The sequence below is a fragment of the Coccinella septempunctata genome, chromosome 2 (assembly GCF_907165205.1).
Source record: "Coccinella septempunctata chromosome 2, icCocSept1.1, whole genome shotgun sequence".
In the NCBI taxonomy this organism is placed as follows: Eukaryota; Metazoa; Arthropoda; class Insecta; order Coleoptera; family Coccinellidae; genus Coccinella; species Coccinella septempunctata.
Genome location: NC_058190.1, coordinates 50917492 through 50937253, shown reverse-complemented (window position 1 = coordinate 50937253; position 19762 = coordinate 50917492). Strand labels below are relative to the sequence as shown.

General features: G+C 33.7%; 3 protein-coding genes across 5 annotated transcripts in view; 1 reads left to right on the top strand and 2 right to left on the bottom strand.

Annotated features, from left to right (window-relative positions):
- Positions 1-481: 481 nt before the first annotated feature.
- Positions 482-3562, top strand: LOC123307740 (guanine nucleotide-binding protein G(f) subunit alpha). The gene is made up of 7 exons (XM_044890162.1): positions 482-707; positions 1838-2009; positions 2118-2215; positions 2296-2497; positions 2579-2709; positions 2828-3014; positions 3082-3562. Exons 1-7 carry the CDS (start codon positions 532-534, stop codon positions 3265-3267), a joined length of 1152 nt encoding a protein of 383 aa, XP_044746097.1. The 5' UTR covers positions 482-531; the 3' UTR covers positions 3268-3562.
- Positions 3483-4620, bottom strand: LOC123307741 (coatomer subunit zeta-1). The gene is made up of 5 exons (XM_044890163.1): positions 4459-4620; positions 4160-4405; positions 3970-4103; positions 3820-3910; positions 3483-3633 (listed from the first exon to the last, which is right to left on the bottom strand). Exons 1-5 carry the CDS (start codon positions 4474-4476, stop codon positions 3586-3588), a joined length of 537 nt encoding a protein of 178 aa, XP_044746098.1. The 5' UTR covers positions 4477-4620; the 3' UTR covers positions 3483-3585.
- Positions 4621-4918: 298 nt separating this feature from the next.
- Positions 4919-19762, bottom strand: part of LOC123307738 (E3 ubiquitin-protein ligase HACE1-like) — a 72186-nt gene continuing 57342 nt past the window's right edge. For all 3 annotated transcript variants that reach the window (XM_044890160.1, XM_044890159.1, XM_044890161.1), the window contains 2 exons: positions 8017-8378; positions 4919-6354 (listed from right to left, as the gene is read on the bottom strand). In XM_044890160.1, coding sequence (XP_044746095.1) covers positions 5168-6354; positions 8017-8378 — 1549 coding nt within the window. In that variant the 3' untranslated portion in view covers positions 4919-5167. The remainder of the gene's footprint in view (positions 6355-8016; positions 8379-19762) is intronic.

Sequence of the window (19762 nt, the reverse complement as noted above, 5' to 3'; positions counted from 1 at the left end):
TATTAAATATTCTGCCATTATACCCTTTTTGCCTAATCTACACCAATATTTTATTTCAATATCACTATCATCAACGGATTATTTGTGATAGTTATGTAATTTGATATTGAAAAAAAATGGGTAATTGAAAATTTTTTGTGAAACTTGTTGCAAGGATGGCTTTAGTTGGTGCAACCTCCTCTGCCTTTTTTCAAGAACAGCCTGAATGCGTGAACTTTCCATGAAAAAGTAAACAATTCGACTGCATTTCTAACATGGTGCTTCACAATGAGTAGCATGGAAAATTGATAGAGAGATCTCTATTATTATTACAGTCGCGAACTTTCCAAAATACCCCATTCAAACCAATCAAATTACCTATTGCAAATCTGGGAGTTCACAGTATCTGCAGCTATCACTCATATTTGCTTTGGAATCTTAATGAAATCGTCGGAATTTAGATAAGATTAACTCCCCATTATCAAGATTAAAACCGATGGAATATCAATTTCTTCAATATGTACCTAACGAAATACGACAAAACAAACTGAAATGTTCCGATTTTCACAAAATTTATCCAAAAGATTATCCAGAAAGAAGAGCTCGAAAGCCGCGGAAAAACAATTCAATGAAGTTAAGAAGATACTTTTATTGGGCACCGGTGAGTCTGGAAAGACCACCATCATCAAACAGATGAAGATTTTACATATCAATGGTTTTTCTGAAAGGTAGGGGTTTCGTTTTATCCTTTCAATTTAATATCCTCATCGTCTTTGCGAAAATTTGTTCATTCTTTTATTTCCATACGCAGCTAGATTTGTCCACAGGTATGTGTAGCATTTAACAGAAATTTGTCATTTTCCAGAGGATTCAAATATTTACGTCTCCTCTCTGATAATCCATATGAAATCGATCGATAAATACATGCGATAAAAAGTAACGTACCAAATTCGTATCTTCGGTATTCAGGTACTATTTTGTGGCAATCAAAATGCTCGAACAGGTCAAGTTTTATTTTAAATTACACGCAAATTTTCATGCATAACTGAGGAAATTGTCTTGCACCCTCTACGGTAGGGGGAGGGTCAAAGTTTTCTACAAATTACCCAACTGTTTTTACACACTCTGTATAGCAGATATGGACTTGGCACAAATACATATTTGAAATGGTTTTTTCAAGAAAACAACGAAACTCATATTATTTTATAAGCAGAGATATACAGGTTGTTCCCAAATAAGAATCGGAACAATCGTAATCCGTTTTTCTCTCCTATCTTTCGTTTATGGGATGAAGATTCTCAGAAAAATAAATTTTCTAGTTTTTTGCCAATATCTCGGAAACCTTTGAACTAAAAGAGTGAGCTTTGTTGAAATTGTTAATAATCACTACTTATTTTTGGAATTGAGAACGATTTTCGAAATCTTTTGTTCCTTCAATAAACCAAAAAAACTTCCTTGTGTAACAATAATTGGCACTGGAGAATTTGCAGTCAACATGTTCAATTTTTCCAGAGGCGTCAAAATTAGCGCAGAAAAACCTCTACCCTTGGAATCTCCATCACTAGCTCACTCGATGAACTCTGGTTGAGTGCAAAAAAATCTGTGTACAAAAGCTCAGTCTTGTAGTTCTAAGGATATGGGCAAAAAACGAAAAAACTAACTTAAGGCGAAGCACAATTTCTATAGTCAAAACTTTAGGTCCATTTAATGATAATAAAATAAAGTGGACCAATAAGGTTGATCCCCATTATTATCCTCTCTCCTCAAAATAAATAGCAGTAAGTTTAAAAAATTGTGAGGGACGCATCATTTCATCAATTCGCGTTTTAAGTAGTTACCATTTAAAAAAATTTCACAGGGAACTGAAAGGACATATTCCTGACATCAGAGCAAATCTACACGAGTCGATTTTTGCAATTTTGGACAGTATGGATAAGATTTCACCCCCCATAGAGGTGGAATATGAAAATTCGAAACATTCAGTGGAGTATATTCTGGAACTGGGTATAAATTATTCTACATTCGATCCGGTAAGACCATTTTTCCATCAAAGTGTAATAAAAAAAATTGAGGAATTTCATGAAGCATTTTTCAACGTAAGGATATCAGCTAAAAGTCTAGAGTACGTTATTTTTTAGGAATATTTCGATCATCTACAACAACTAGCCTCGGACCCTGGAATATGGAAAGCCTTGAAGAGATCAAACGAATTCCAGTTATTGGATTGTGCAGAATAGTAAGTATGTACAAGAGGTATTTTGGCGCTCATCACGAAGCGCTTGATATCCAGATTATCCTCAATTTTTACTTTATTAGTTTTTTGGGAAGAATTAAAGAAATCAGAAGAAACGACTATTTACCAAATACCCAGGATATTCTGTTTTGTAGAATTAAAACGACCAGTATCAACAAAATAGAGTTTACCATAACCAATGACAAAAAATTTGGTAGCAGTCATCCGAAATTTTGGATGTATGACGTTGGTGGACAAAGGGGGGAGAGGAGAAAATGGATACAGGTTCGAAATAAGATTCTAATATTCAAAAATAGCCTCTGTACTCTTCAGCGGAGAACTCTCAAAGAAAATGAAATATTCCAGGTTTTCGAAGGAATAGATGCAATATTATTCCTTATAGCAGCTAGTGAATTCGATCAACATCTTAGAGAAGATCCGACCAAAAATAGATTCCAGGAATCTTTGACTCTTTTTGGTGATATATATGGCAGCAGGTGAGTTTTTTTACCGATCAACTGTATTTCTATATTGTGGAAAATGAACAATTCATTAAAATGTGAAGAAATTCAAGATCTGGCAGAAAACATTAGATTAAATTTGTAATATTCTCAGGTTTCTTAGAACTGCTGGTTTAATAGTGTTCCTGAACAAGCAAGATCTTTTGAAGAAGAAAATTAAAGAGGGAAAAAAGCTACAGGATTATTTTCCTGAGTACAAAACGTACGACAATAAAGAAAGAAAATCATATTTCAATGACGAATATGAAAAAGCCAAAAGTTTTATGAAAGATAAAATCCTGGTAAGTAAGGAAAAGCAAAATAAATTGTTTCCATTAACAATCCAAACACAGAATGATTTTTTTGCAGGAGCTGGTGCAGCCTCTTTCTGTGGAGCATGTGGGTTTCATCCCAGGAAAATTCATACACGAAATAATACCTAAGAGAGACGTTTATATTCATTACACTGTGGCAACAGACACAAGAAATATAAAGACTGTATTTGACTGTGTTCAAGAGATAGTTTTGAGACAGACTATCCACGAATTATTTTGAAGTAGTTTATAATAAGTTTACTCAAATTACTAAACTATACATAATAACATTTTGTGACCTACAATAGGGCATTCTAACTAAAAGATTGGTTTGGTGTTGGGGGTTTTGCCCGCCCTAAGGTATTACCAATAGAAACAAATGATTTCGACAATTCATTAGAGTGCATACTTTGGCTTTCTGATTTGAAATTGAGGTGTTGTGATACTATTAAAATATTTCAATGTGATAATATTTTATTACAAGGAAATTTTAAAATGATTGAATACTTACAATAAATAAAATAATATATGAACATGTATTTATATCTTTTACTATTTCCTACTTAAGCAATGACCATTTTAGCTGTTCTTTTGCTGATTGTAGGACCTATAAAGGAAACATGCAGTAAATTTCTAACTAAAAATAAAATAACAAGAATACTCAATAAGAATCTTATTAGTATAAACAAAAATAATACAAACTACAAAAGCGTTTCCAATTGTGTAATACAATTTCAAATCATAATCGCACAAAACTGATTCACCAAAATATTGAATGTATTGCATTAGTTACCTGAGCTACAGTTTGCTCTCCTAATGGTATGTCATCTGTTCTTAAAGCAACTCTAGATACTATAGAACTAGAATCAGCATCCATTATAATACTGTAAATAAAAAATTAAGAGTTTGCTCATGTTACTCTTGTAATGTGCAAAAAACCTACCCTCCATCACAAATTTCATCCATGGCTAACATACAGATATCTAAAGACTCTAAAACAGCCCTTTTCTCAACATTCTTCCTCAAGATTAGGCTGATGGAATCATATAACGCATTCAATACGCTCATAAGAATCAACTGTAACATAGAAGTCAATAAGACTTTCTTCAAGCAGCAAAATTAATATACCACACCTCGTTTTCTTGTGAGCTCCCCATAACATAAAAAAATAGATCAACATTACTCCTATACACACAAGTCAAGCCATCCAACATGATTACTTCTGCATTAGCTCGATGAGTTTTATTGTATAAATTCTTTTCAAAAGCCCTCTGCTCCTTGGCAGTAGGGAAAATATTCTTATCATAATATTTAGCTAATATTCTGTTGCCATCATTATCCAATATAGCAATTCCTTTGAGAGTGTACAGTGTTGGTTCCTGAAAATTTTTCTACATGATTTTTGAGAATTTTATAGGTCCAAATTACGTACGAGAAGCAATCCCTCCATGGTATGTATAAGATAAACACTCAAAAAATAAAAAATTGCAGTACATGCGTGGCTGTACGAATGACATGTCACATTCACATGCCTACCAACATCAAATTTTGTCAAATGTCAGAAATTCATTGTCGCCAAATTTCAAGAAAACATGTGGTCGATGCTTGATGAAAATCCGTAATTAAATCTGAAACAGATTAAACGATTTTCACAAAATGAGTTTTTAAACCAAGACGAAAATCTGTTTCTTGATTTCTTGATATGGGTCGATTGATTAAAACTACAGCCTATTAAATTAGGATTATTAAGCGGAAAGTTATTTTTTCGTACTACTTTTTCTCCGAAGAACTACTACTGCATTCTCTTAATAACAAGAACCGGATAAAGGATCCAGAAATCCGTTGATAATGATAAAGGAAATAGATATTTTTGGACTGAAAGATATAAATAATAAAAAAGTCTCATTTTATTCCATATGAAATATACATATACTTATAATTGATAATTACCTAGATTATGGTATATAAAAATTCACTGTACAGTTATAAATATCATAAATATTTAATCTACCATTCACACTTTAAATCATGTCATCCATAAGTATATTAAAATTGAAAATAAATCCTAATAAAATGTATAAATATAAAAAGTAACAATAAATATAACATTGGGTACATATACGCAATGATTGGGCAATAATTTACAAGAATGTGTAGGGCATCAACTCCTTAGTGCTCAGCAAACTAACAATTTCCTCTATGCAAAGAACGGGCAGCCTGTAATCCCAAACCATCTGGAGAAAAATAACTGCAGCATCTTCAGCATCTCTTCGAACCTTAGCTTTTTGCAGAACCCTCCTGAAGCTGTAATTGAAGGATGAGAAATTATCGATGTTTCTCTCCAATTCCTCTAGCAGCTCCTTGTTTCTGAGAAGTCCAGCAAACTTTTTGTCGCTGAGAGAAAGCAGGTTGCTGTATCGTATTCTTGGATATGTACAACGTATCTCCATGGTTTGGCACCGTTGAAATTCTGCCATACATCTGTTATAAATTAGAGATACACTTTCGAAGATGTGGGTCGTCCTGTGATAATCCAGCATCAGGTTGTCCATCGGTATATGGCGTTGGACGGCGAATGAAAAAATTACTTCAATAACATCCAACCTTTCTGCGAAAATCGCATTGTCCAATGCAGTCCGCCCTCTGCTATTCTGGACGTATAAATCCGCTCCATTCGATAATAGAATGTGTACCACTATTTTTTTACTCGTTTGCGCCGCCAAATGGAGAGCGGTGTTCTGATCTCCAGAAGTTTTAGCATCTATATTCAGTCCCCAATCTATTAAATCTGTAACGAGTTCCTCCATATTTGGGACAGAGGAACATCGTACGAGGCGGTGTAGGACGTTCATTCCTCGTTGATCCAACAGGGTTAAATCCGCACCAGCCTGAATATATTTATAAATTTCCACCGTTTCGAGATTCTCCTTGTCCATCAAGAAGAGAGCCAAGGGTGTGTTCCTGTTCTCGTCTCTTGCATTCACATCCGGCTTAAATCTCAAAACGTTGTCCAACATGGCTCCGTCCTTGGACAAAGCAACCAGGTGCAGTGGTCTCATTCCTAGTTGCCCTCTGATGTTTACGTCTCCACCATAATGAACCAGGATATCAAGAATATCTTCGCCACCTCTGGAGCTGATTGCTTCGTGCATTGGCGCCTTACGCCAAACATTCCTCTGGTTTGGATCTGCCCCCTTTTTCAATAACTTAAGTACTGTTGTTATATTTCCTATTTTGACCGAAATATGTAAGGCAGTGTTCTTATATACATCTAAGGGTTCGTTGACGTTTTCCATTTTCGAAAGTAAAATGTCGATAATTGTCTGATCTGTAACAATAATTTGTGTGTTATTATGCCGTATAGGTACAAGCTGAGTTCAAATTTAAACAGGCGCACTGTGGGGCAAGATACTCAGAAATCAGGCAGAAAGTGAAGAAATTAAAATCAGTTTCAGAGATTTTTTTCTGTAGAACACCTAGTAAACATTCCTCCATATCTCGTGATACCCAAATATTCAATAAGAGTAATAATGAATATAAGATAACCCCTATAGTGAGGCGTAAATAATAATGATGTAGATTGTTGTACTGAAAAAGAATAAACATGACTGGTACGATAACATATGTCATCTGGCTGGCGCTGTTATACATAGTGGACAATAATGGTGAGTCCATGCAAAGTTCCTGAGAATCTCAGCCAATATTTGCTTTTATAGGTCTAAGTTCTTAGGAACTCTGCGTAAACCAACCATAAAATGAGGAAGCTCAGGAGACTAGGAATGAGGATTTCAGAAAATATAAACAAGAACATGATTTAAAATGAAATCTAAAAGTAATAAAGATATTTTCAACTTATTCAGGATCAATAATGGCCCAGTTGTAGGAAGGAATAAAAAAATTGAAAAAGAAAAAGGGAAATATAGGTACAAAGGAAAGCTCTGCAATGGAGAATGCTCGCATAGGTATACAAAATCGATTAATCTTTGATTATCCATAACTTTCGAACCACCATTTATATTCTGATGATATTTGGTACGTTTATTCTCTGCAACAACTAGCTTATACTGACATATAGGAACCGAGTCTTTTTTCAGGCCCAGCCTAGGAAAAATAAAGAAATAATGTTCAAGCCAAAAAAACAACCTGAATATTGCTTGAATTGGGTAGGTTATCCGAAAAAGTAAGAAACACTAAGGGAAATAAAGGTTTCTCGGACCTTCGCATGCGGTTTTATTACTCATCAATAACTCCAGTCAAATATGAATATTCACACAACACACTAACAGTAATTTCAAAATAATTCAATTTCATTTGGTAAAAAAATTAGGCACTCAACGTGGGTATACCACTTATTGAAGGCTTTCAGAAGTACATCATTAAGGTTTTCGAAATGATGTTACATTTCAGAACCTTAATGAGCTAATTTCAATGTTTATTCCAAATCTAGATATCTAATGAATAATAAATCGTATAGTTTTCAGTGATAAAATTACTTGAAATTATCGCAGATTTACCTTAAGTATTAGGTCAGACAACACATGTGTTGTCTGAATATTAAGATTTCAATTTATTGAGTATTAAAATTGCACGCGGAAGTACGAGTAACACCTTGTACCCTTGAGTTTTTCCTCTTTTCTTCGAATATCATGTTGAATATAAGGAATTTTAATATAGAGGATGTTTTTTGTTTTCATCTTATTCATCAGTTTTCCTAGGCCGGATCTAAAAAAACATATCAAACAAATTGGATGAATAAAACAGAAAAACTGTAATTATTGATCTGATCCGTGATCGTCAAATAACTTCAACTCTCGCCTAGGAATTGGTCCTTTTTTGATTTTTTTTACATTATTCAAAAAGAATTAAACATCATTTCTAAGGTTGAATAGGGTTTTTTCTGAGTTTTTGCAATTTTTTTTTTGGTGTCTTGCCTCACTGTGAGGAGTTTCGAATTCATATTTTCAAAAATTAATACGTATATTCCACTTACCTTCATACTGGAATATGTATGCCGCCGGTGTACTGCTAGAGTTTCGGCAGTACAACAAAAAATCTGCACCATTTTCAATCAAAAACCTCGTCATGTGTTGGTCCCTCTCGAATGAACATCCATCAATGGAAGCCAAATGAAGAGGAGTTTCTCCTGCTTCATTAGGGATGTCAGGGGTCCCCATGCATTTGATGAATTCCGATAATTTTCGATAGTCATATTCACTAACCGCCTTGAAAAAATCCTCACGCCGTTGTCCTTTTTTCTTGATCGATTCCAAAATGGTTTCACACAAATCTGACCATGCACTTTTCAGAGATAATTTTCCATCGAAGAAAGACATTTTTGTTCTATCACTATATCTGTAATTCACGAGAATATTTGAACTTATTGGGTTCGAGAACTGACTATGCCCTTTTTGTACCATTTCAGAAATAAATATGAAGCTTAAAATGTTTCAGAGAGGGGGAGGGTAATGAGATAACATTACCAAACAAATTAAATTCCGATTTCTGCGACTTCCAAATATCGGAACCTTAGGATTGCTCATTTGACTCATACCTATACTCATTTTTAATGTGAATTCTTAGACAAAGTTCATTAGCGATGAAAAGGATGTTGATAAGAGAAACCTGACTTCTTCAAGTATGAAAAGGTTGTCGAAATTCCTTGTCTACTAAGGGGATCTAGAATTTACGACCTCCTTGGGTTCCTATGAATGAGTAGGGTAGAGAACAAAAGATCTACATGGTCGCAATTCCCAAAAGGCTAATAGACCCACAACGACCTCGGTTAAAATAATAATAATGTGGGAATCTAGAGATCTATAAAAGCTAAAAAAAACGGATGACACATTTCAGCTCTTTTTCAGAGAAACAAAGAATGGTGAAAACCGACATAACTTTTTTGCCTTTGAAGTTACAGATTTGGAACGTAGAACCTACTGTCAAAAAATTTTTTTCCAATTCAAAAATAACAAATTAAACGAAAGTTTGCCTAATTCATCCATCTCGGAATAGACGTCTTGAGGAAGTTTTAACTGAATCCAACTTTTTGAGAATTTTTCGAAGGTCATCTTTCGAGTCGATTTTGTTCCAGGAAAATTATCGTAGATCTAACCGTGACACATATTCTGAAAGAGCAACTCTTCTAGTAATAAATCTGAGAATTTCATCCATCTCGGCATAACCGTTCGGTCTTGAGGAAGTTTCAACTGACCCCATCTTTTTGGGAATTTTTCGATGGTCAACTTGCGAGTAGTTTTTCTTCCAGTAAAATTATCGTAGATCTAAACGTGATACATATTCTGAAAAAGCAACTTTTCTTGTAATAAATCTGAGAATTTCATCCATCTCGGAATAATCGTTCCATCTTGAGGAAGTTTTAACTGAACCCAACTTTTTGAGGATTTTTCGAAGGTCATCTTTAGAGTAATTAATGTTCCAGGAAAGTAACCGTAGATCTAAACATGATACATATTCTCAAATATTCTGAAAGAGCAACTCTTCCTGTTATAAATTTCAAGATTTTATCCATCTCGGAGCAACCGTTCGGTCTTGACGAATTCTCAAGTGGAATTTGCAATTTCTTAATAATGCCATTTCCAAGATGAAAATCTGAACGAAGGGAGATATACTTTCAAAATTGCTCGCAATAGATTCAGCGTGTCCGGAAACCTATATTTTCATAACAAAATTTCAAATATCTGGCACAGTTTAGGGGAAAATATTTTTTTTGTTTTTCCTATTTTCATTTTCGAGTTGATTTCGAAGAGCTCTCTGGAGTGCAATTCTCTATCGAATCATCGAGTGTTTGGTTTTCTAAAATCTTCAAAACAAATTCTATGCACTCCATATCCTAGGACAGTAATAGAAAATCCTGATTTTCAGACAGAGTAACAAATAGGTCGAATAAGTAATGTAATAACTCCAAGAATTAAGGATCTATTTGTGGTCAGTAGTTATCAGGAAGAGATTGAAATGAATCGGACCGTTATATTTATTTCATTTAAGAAGTCCAGTATAAATTCTTCTGTTTTGCCATTTATGACGAATATGAAGATAACATCAAACCAAGCTCTAAACACCATATTCGATCAAATGAACAATTTGGAGCTTTCAGGAGTTGAAATCGATTCAGCCGAAATATGTACAAATCAACGTTATAATCGTTAACCGTTGATTCGTCATCGAATTACATAATGCATTATTCATTCGATCGAGTTGTATAAGTCGACCGGTCAGTTTTGATTTAGAATTCACGGAGTACGGACGTTGAAAATTTTCCACGTTCACCCGGGTCGTTGTAAGTGGAAAATTATTCGATTTTTTTCGAGAATTTTCCGATATATTCGGGAAAATGTAAGATTTTGTTGAAATTTCGGATTCAGTTAATGAAAAAATCTATTGTTTGAAAACACTGTAATCGTTAAAATATCCAAATCCGAAATTTCTACAAATCAACGTTATAATCGTTAACCGTTGATTCATCATCGAATTACATAATGCATTATTCATTCGATCGAGTTGTATAAGTCGCCCGGTCAGTTTTGATTTAGAATTCACGGAGTACGGACGTTGAAAATTTTCCACGTTCACCCGGGTCGTTGTAAGTGACAAATTATTCGATTTTTTCGAGAATTTTCCGATATATTCGGGAAAATGTAAGATTTTGTTGAAATTTCGGATTAAGTTAATGAAAAAATCTATTGTTTGAAAACACTGTAATCGTTAAAATATCCAAATCCGAAATTTCTACAAATCAACGTTATAATCGTTAACCGTTGATTCATCATCGAATTACATAATGCATTATTCATTCGATCGAGTTGTATAAGTCGCCCGGTCAGTTTTGATTTAGAATTCACGGAGTACGGACGTTGAAAATTTTCCACGTTCACCCGGGTCGTTGCGTTGTAAGTGACAAATTATTCGATTTTTTCGAGAATTTTCCGATATATTCGGGAAAATGTAAGATTTTGTTGAAATTTCGGATTAAGTTAATGAAAAAATCTATTGTTTGAAAACACTGTAATCGTTAAAATATCCAAATCCGAAATTTCTACAAATCAACGTTATAATCGTTAACCGTTGATTCATCATCGAATTACATAATGCATTATTCATTCGATCGAGTTGTATAAGTCGCCGGGTCAGTTTTGATTTAGAATTCACGGAGTACGGACGTTGAAAATTTTCCACGTTCACCCGGGTCGTTGTAAGTGACAAATTATTCGATTTTTTCGAGAATTTTCCGATATATTCGGGAAAATGTAAGATTTTGTTGAAATTTCGGATTAAGTTAATGAAAAAATCTATTGTTTGAAAACACTGTAATCGTTAAAATATCCAAATCCGAAATTTCTACAAATCAACGTTATAATCGTTAACCGTTGATTCGTCATCGAATTACATAATGCATTATTCATTCGATCGAGTTGTATAAGTCGCCCGGTCAGTTTTGATTTAGAATTCACGGAGTACGGACGTTGAAAATTTTCCACGTTCACCCGGGTCGTTGTAAGTGAAAAATTATTCGATTTTTTTGAGAATTTTCCGATATATTCGGGAAAATGTAAGATTTTGTTGAAATTTCGGATTAAGTTAATGAAAAAATCTATTGTTTGAAAACACTGTAATCGTTAAAATATCCAAATCCGAAATTTCTACAAATCAACGTTATAATCGTTAACCGTTGATTCATCATCGAATTACATAATGCATTATTCATTCGATCGAGTTGTATAAGTCGCCCGGTCAGTTTTGATTTAGAATTCACGGAGTACGGACGTTGAAAATTTTCCACGTTCACCCGGGTCGTTGTAAGTGACAAATTATTCGATTTTTTCGAGAATTTTCCGATATATTCGGGAAAATGTAAGATTTTGTTGAAATTTCGGATTAAATTAATGGAAAAATCTATTGTTTGAAAACACCGTAATCGTTAAAATATCCAAATCCGAAATTTCTACAAATCAACGTTATAATCGTTAACCGTTGATTCGTCATCGAATTACATAATGCATTATTCATTCGATCGAGTTGTATAAGTCGCCCGGTCAGTTTTGATTTAGAATTCACGGAGTACGGACGTTGAAAATTTTCCACGTTCACCCGGGTCGTTGTAAGTGAAAAATTATTCGATTTTTTCGAGAATTTTCCGATATATTCGGGAAAATGTAAGATTTTGTTGAAATTTCGGATTAAATTAATGGAAAAATCTATTGTTTGAAAACACCGTAATCGTTAAAATATCCAAATCCGAAATTTCTACAAATCAACGTTATAATCGTTAACCGTTGATTCGTCATCGAATTACATAATGCATTATTCATTCGATCGAGTTGTATAAGTCGCCCGGTCAGTTTTGATTTAGAATTCACGGAGTACGGACGTTGAAAATTTTCCACGTTCACCCGGGTCGTTGTAAGTGAAAAATTATTCGATTTTTTCGAGAATTTTCCGATATATTCGGGAAAATGTAAGATTTTGTTGAAATTTCGGATTAAGTTAATGAAAAAATCTATTGTTTGAAAACACTGTAATCGTTAAAATATCCAAATCCGAAATTTCTACAAATCAACGTTATAATCGTTAACCGTTGATTCGTCATCGAATTACATAATGCATTATTCATTCGATCGAGTTGTATAAGTCGCCCGGTCAGTTTTGATTTAGAATTCACGGAGTACGGACGTTGAAAATTTTCCACGTTCACCCGGGTCGTTGTAAGTGAAAAATTATTCGATTTTTTCGAGAATTTTCCGATATATTCGGGAAAATGTAAGATTTTGTTGAAATTTCGGATTAAATTAATGGAAAAATCTATTGTTTGAAAACACCGTAATCGTTAAAATATCCAAATCCGAAATTTCTACAAATCAACGTTATAATCGTTAACCGTTGATTCGTCATCGAATTACATAATGCATTATTCATTCGATCGAGTTGTATAAGTCGCCCGGTCAGTTTTGATTTAGAATTCACGGAGTACGGACGTTGAAAATTTTCCACGTTCACCCGGGTCGTTGTAAGTGAAAAATTATTCGATTTTTTCGAGAATTTTCCGATATATTCGGGAAAATGTAAGATTTTGTTGAAATTTCGGATTAAGTTAATGAAAAAATCTATTGTTTGAAAACACTGTAATCGTTAAAATATCCAAATCCGAAATTTCTACAAATCAACGTTATAATCGTTAACCGTTGATTCGTCATCGAATTACATGATGCATTATTCATTCGATCGAGTTGTATAAGTCGCCCGGTCAGTTTTGATTTAGAATTCACGGAGTACGGACGTTGAAAATTTTCCACGTTCACCCGGGTCGTTGTAAGTGAAAAATTATTCGATTTTTTCGAGAATTTTCCGATATATTCGGGAAAATGTAAGATTTTGTTGAAATTTCGGATTAAATTAATGGAAAAATCTATTGTTTGAAAACACCGTAATCGTTAAAATATCCAAATCCGAAATTTCTACAAATCAACGTTATAATCGTTAACCGTTGATTCGTCATCGAATTACATAATGCATTATTCATTCGATCGAGTTGTATAAGTCGCCCGGTCAGTTTTGATTTAGAATTCACGGAGTACGGACGTTGAAAATTTTCCACGTTCACCCGGGTCGTTGTAAGTGAAAAATTATTCGATTTTTTCGAGAATTTTCCGATATATTCGGGAAAATGTAAGATTTTGTTGAAATTTCGGATTAAGTTAATGAAAAAATCTATTGTTTGAAAACACTGTAATCGTTAAAATATCCAAATCCGAAATTTCTACAAATCAACGTTATAATCGTTAACCGTTGATTCGTCATCGAATTACATAATGCATTATTCATTCGATCGAGTTGTATAAGTCGCCCGGTCAGTTTTGATTTAGAATTCACGGAGTACGGACGTTGAAAATTTTCCACGTTCACCCGGGTCGTTGTAAGTGAAAAATTATTCGATTTTTTTGAGAATTTTCCGATATATTCGGGAAAATGTAAGATTTTGTTGAAATTTCGGATTAAGTTAATGAAAAAATCTATTGTTTGAAAACACTGTAATCGTTAAAATATCCAAATCCGAAATTTCTACAAATCAACGTTATAATCGTTAACCGTTGATTCATCATCGAATTACATAATGCATTATTCATTCGATCGAGTTGTATAAGTCGCCCGGTCAGTTTTGATTTAGAATTCACGGAGTACGGACGTTGAAAATTTTCCACGTTCACCCGGGTCGTTGTAAGTGACAAATTATTCGATTTTTTCGAGAATTTTCCGATATATTCGGGAAAATGTAAGATTTTGTTGAAATTTCGGATTAAGTTAATGAAAAAATCTATTGTTTGAAAACACTGTAATCGTTAAAATATCCAAATCCGAAATTTCTACAAATCAACGTTATAATCGTTAACCGTTGATTCGTCATCGAATTACATAATGCATTATTCATTCGATCGAGTTGTATAAGTCGCCCGGTCAGTTTTGATTTAGAATTCACGGAGTACGGACGTTGAAAATTTTCCACGTTCACCCGGGTCGTTGTAAGTGAAAAATTATTCGATTTTTTCGAGAATTTTCCGATATATTCGGGAAAATGTAAGATTTTGTTGAAATTTCGGATTAAATTAATGGAAAAATCTATTGTTTGAAAACACCGTAATCGTTAAAATATCCAAATCCGAAATTTCTACAAATCAACGTTATAATCGTTAACCGTTGATTCGTCATCGAATTACATAATGCATTATTCATTCGATCGAGTTGTATAAGTCGCCCGGTCAGTTTTGATTTAGAATTCACGGAGTACGGACGTTGAAAATTTTCCACGTTCACCCGGGTCGTTGTAAGTGGAAAATTATTCGATTTTTTCGAGAATTTTCCGATATATTCGGGAAAATGTAAGATTTTGTTGAAATTTCGGATTAAGTTAATGGAAAAATCTATTGTTTGAAAACACCGTAATCGTTAAAATATCCAAATCCGAAATTTCTACAAATCAACGTTATAATCGTTAACCGTTGATTCGTCATCGAATTACATAATGCATTATTCATTCGATCGAGTTGTATAAGTCGCCCGGTCAGTTTTGATTCAGAATTCACGGAGTACGGACGTTGAAAATTTTCCACGTTCACCCGGGTCGTTGTAAGTGAAAAATTATTCGAATTTTTCGAGAATTTTCCGATATATTCGGGAAAATGTAAGATTTTGTTGAAATTTCGGATTAAGTTAATGAAAAAATCTATTGTTTGAAAACACCGTAATCGTTAAAATATCCAAATCCGAAATTTCTACAAATCAACGTTATAATCGTTAACCGTTGATTCGTCATCGAATTACATAATGCATTATTCATTCGATCGAGTTGTATAAGTCGCCCGGTCAGTTTTGATTTAGAATTCACGGAGTACGGACGTTGAAAATTTTCCACGTTCACCCGGGTCGTTGTAAGTGAAAAATTATTCGATTTTTTCGAGAATTTTCCGATATATTCGGGAAAATGTAAGATTTTGTTGAAATTTCGGATTAAGTTAATGAAAAAATCTATTGTTTGAAAACACCGTAATCGTTAAAATATCCAAATCCGAAATTTCTACAAATCAACGTTATAATCGTTAACCGTTGATTCGTCATCGAATTACATAATGCATTATTCATTCGATCGAGTTGTATAAGTCGCCGGGTCAGTTTTGATTTAGAATTCACGGAGTACGGACGTTGAAAATTTTCCACGTTCACCCGGGTCGTTGTAAGTGAAAAATTATTCGAATTTTTCGAGAATTTTCCGATATATTCGGGAAAATGTAAGATTTTGTTGAAATTTCGGATTAAGTTAATGAAAAAATCTATTGTTTGAAAACACCGTAATCGTTAAAATATCCAAATCCGAAATTTCTACAAATCAACGTTATAATCGTTAACCGTTGATTCGTCATCGAATTACATAATGCATTATTCATTCGATCGAGTTGTATAAGTCGCCGGGTCAGTTTTGATTTAGAATTCACGGAGTACGGACGTTGAAAATTTTCCACGTTCACCCGGGTCGTTGTAAGTGAAAAATTATTCGAATTTTTCGAGAATTTTCCGATATATTCGGGAAAATGTAAGATTTTGTTGAAATTTCGGATTAAGTTAATGAAAAAATCTATTGTTTGAAAACACCGTAATCGTTAAAATATCCAAATCCGAAATTTCTACAAATCAACGTTATAATCGTTAACCGTTGATTCGTCATCGAATTACATAATGCATTATTCATTCGATCGAGTTGTATAAGTCGCCGGGTCAGTTTTGATTTAGAATTCACGGAGTACGGACGTTGAAAATTTTCCACGTTCACCCGGGTCGTTGTAAGTGAAAAATTATTCGATTTTTTCGAGAATTTTCCGATATATTCGGGAAAATGTAAGATTTTGTTGAAATTTCGGATTAAGTTAATGGAAAAATCTATTGTTTGAAAACACCGTAATCGTTAAAATATCCAAATCCGAAATTTCTACAAATCAACGTTATAATCGTTAACCGTTGATTCGTCATCGAATTACATGATGCATTATTCATTCGATCGAGTTGTATAAGTCGCCCGGTCAGTTTTGATTTAGAATTCACGGAGTACGGACGTTGAAAATTTTCCACGTTCACCCGGGTCGTTGTAAGTGACAAATTATTCGATTTTTTCGAGAATTTTCCGATATATTCGGGAAAATGTAAGATTTTGTTGAAATTTCGGATTAAGTTAATGAAAAAATCTATTGTTTGAAAACACTGTAATCGTTAAAATATCCAAATCCGAAATTTCTACAAATCAACGTTATAATCGTTAACCGTTGATTCGTCATCGAATTACATAATGCATTATTCATTCGATCGAGTTGTATAAGTCGCCCGGTCAGTTTTGATTTAGAATTCACGGAGTACGGACGTTGAAAATTTTCCACGTTCACCCGGGTCGTTGTAAGTGAAAAATTATTCGATTTTTTCGAGAATTTTCCGATATATTCGGGAAAATGTAAGATTTTGTTGGAATTTCGGATTAAATTAATGGAAAAATCTATTGTTTGAAAACACCGTAATCGTTAAAATATCCAAATCCGAAATTTCTACAAATCAACGTTATAATCGTTAACCGTTGATTCGTCATCGAATTACATAATGCATTATTCATTCGATCGAGTTGTATAAGTCGCCCGGTCAGTTTTGATTTAGAATTCACGGAGTACGGACGTTGAAAATTTTCCACGTTCACCCGGGTCGTTGTAAGTGAAAAATTATTCGATTTTTTCGAGAATTTTCCGATATATTCGGGAAAATGTAAGATTTTGTTGAAATTTCGGATTAAGTTAATGGAAAAATCTATTGTTTGAAAACACCGTAATCGTTAAAATATCCAAATCCGAAATTTCTACAAATCAACGTTATAATCGTTAACCGTTGATTCGTCATCGAATTACATGATGCATTATTCATTCGATCGAGTTGTATAAGTCGCCCGGTCAGTTTTGATTTAGAATTCACGGAGTACGGACGTTGAAAATTTTCCACGTTCACCCGGGTCGTTGTAAGTGACAAATTATTCGATTTTTTCGAGAATTTTCCGATATATTCGGGAAAATGTAAGATTTTGTTGAAATTTCGGATTAAGTTAATGAAAAAATCTATTGTTTGAAAACACTGTAATCGTTAAAATATCCAAATCCGAAATTTCTACAAATCAACGTTATAATCGTTAACCGTTGATTCGTCATCGAATTACATAATGCATTTATCATTCGATCGAGTTGTATAAGTCGCCCGGTCAGTTTTGATTTAGAATTCACGGAGTACGGACGTTGAAAATTTTCCACGTTCACCCGGGTCGTTGTAAGTGAAAAATTATTCGATTTTTTCGAGAATTTTCCGATATATTCGGGAAAATGTAAGATTTTGTTGAAATTTCGGATTAAATTAATGGAAAAATCTATTGTTTGAAAACACCGTAATCGTTAAAATATCCAAATCCGAAATTTCTACAAATCAACGTTATAATCGTTAACCGTTGATTCGTCATCGAATTACATAATGCATTATTCATTCGATCGAGTTGTATAAGTCGCCCGGTCAGTTTTGATTTAGAATTCACGGAGTACGGACGTTGAAAATTTTCCACGTTCATCCGGGTCGTTGTAAGTGGAAAATTATTCGATTTTTTCGAGAATTTTCCGATATATTCGGGAAAATGTAAGATTTTGTTGAAATTTCGGATTAAGTTAATGGAAAAATCTATTGTTTGAAAACACCGTAATCGTTAAAATATCCAAATCCGAAATTTCTACAAATCAACGTTATAATCGTTAACCGTTGATTCGTCATCGAATTACATAATGCATTTATCATTCGATCGAGTTGTATAAGTCGCCCGGTCAGTTTTGATTTAGAATTCACGGAGTACGGACGTTGAAAATTTTCCACGTTCACCCGGGTCGTTGTAAGTGAAAAATTATTCGATTTTTTCGAGAATTTTCCGATATATTCGGGAAAATGTAAGATTTTGTTGAAATTTCGGATTAAGTTAATGAAAAAATCTATTGTTTGAAAACACCGTAATCGTTAAAATATCCAAATCCGAAATTTCTACAAATCAACGTTATAATCGTTAACCGTTGATTCGTCATCGAATTACATAATGCATTATTCATTCGATCGAGTTGTATAAGTCGACCGGTCAGTTTTGATTTAGAATTCACGGAGTACGGACGTTGAAAATTTTCCACGTTCACCCGGGTCGTTGTAAGTGAAAAATTATTCGAATTTTTCGAGAATTTTCCGATATATTCGGGAAAATGTAAGATTTTGTTGAAATTTCGGATTAAGTTGATGAAAAAATCTATTGTTTGAAAACACCGTAATCGTTAAAATATCCAAATCCGAAATTTCTACAAATCAACGTTATAATCGTTAACCGTTGATTCGTCATCGAATTACATAATGCATTATTCATTCGATCGAGTTGTATAAGTCGCCCGGTCAGTTTTGATTCAGAATTCACGGAGTACGGACGTTGAAAATTTTCCACGTTCACCCGGGTCGTTGTAAGTGAAAAATTATTCGAATTTTTCGAGAATTTTCCGATATATTCGGGAAAATGTAAGATTTTGTTGAAATTTCGGATTAAGTTAATGAAAAAATCTATTGTTTGAAAACACCGTAATCGTTAAAATATCCAAATCCGAAATTTCTACAAATCAACGTTATAATCGTTAACCGTTGATTCGTCATCGAATTACATAATGCATTATTCATTCGATCGAGTTGTATAAGTCGCCGGGTCAGTTTTGATTTAGAATTCACGGAGTACGGACGTTGAAAATTTTCCACGTTCACCCGGGTCGTTGTAAGTGAAAAATTATTCGAATTTTTCGAGAATTTTCCGATATATTCGGGAAAATGTAAGATTTTGTTGAAATTTCGGATTAAGTTAATGAAAAAATCTATTGTTTGAAAACACCGTAATCGTTAAAATATCCAAATCCGAAATTTCTACAAATCAACGTTATAATCGTTAACCGTTGATTCGTCATCGAATTACATAATGCATTATTCATTCGATCGAGTTGTATAAGTCGCCCGGTCAGTTTTGATTTAGAATTCACGGAGTACGGACGTTGAAAATTTTCCACGTTCACCCGGGTCGTTGTAAGTGAAAAATTATTCGAATTTTTCGAGAATTTTCCGATATATTCGGGAAAATGTAAGATTTTGTTGAAATT

Coding starts and splice junctions, on each gene's coding strand:
- LOC123307740 (XM_044890162.1), top strand. CDS start 532: ATGTTCCGATTTTCACAAAATTTATCCAAAAGATTATCCAGAAAGAAG. Junction 708..1,837: donor ATCAATGGTTTTTCTGAAAG/GTAGGGGTTTCG, acceptor AAAATTTCACAG/GGAACTGAAAGGACATATTC. Junction 2,010..2,117: donor ATTATTCTACATTCGATCCG/GTAAGACCATTT, acceptor GTTATTTTTTAG/GAATATTTCGATCATCTACA.
- LOC123307741 (XM_044890163.1), bottom strand. Junction 4,104..4,159: donor GGAGCTCACAAGAAAACGAG/GTGTGGTATATT, acceptor TCTATGTTACAG/TTGATTCTTATGAGCGTATT. Junction 3,911..3,969: donor GATGAAATTTGTGATGGAGG/GTAGGTTTTTTG, acceptor TTTTATTTACAG/TATTATAATGGATGCTGATT.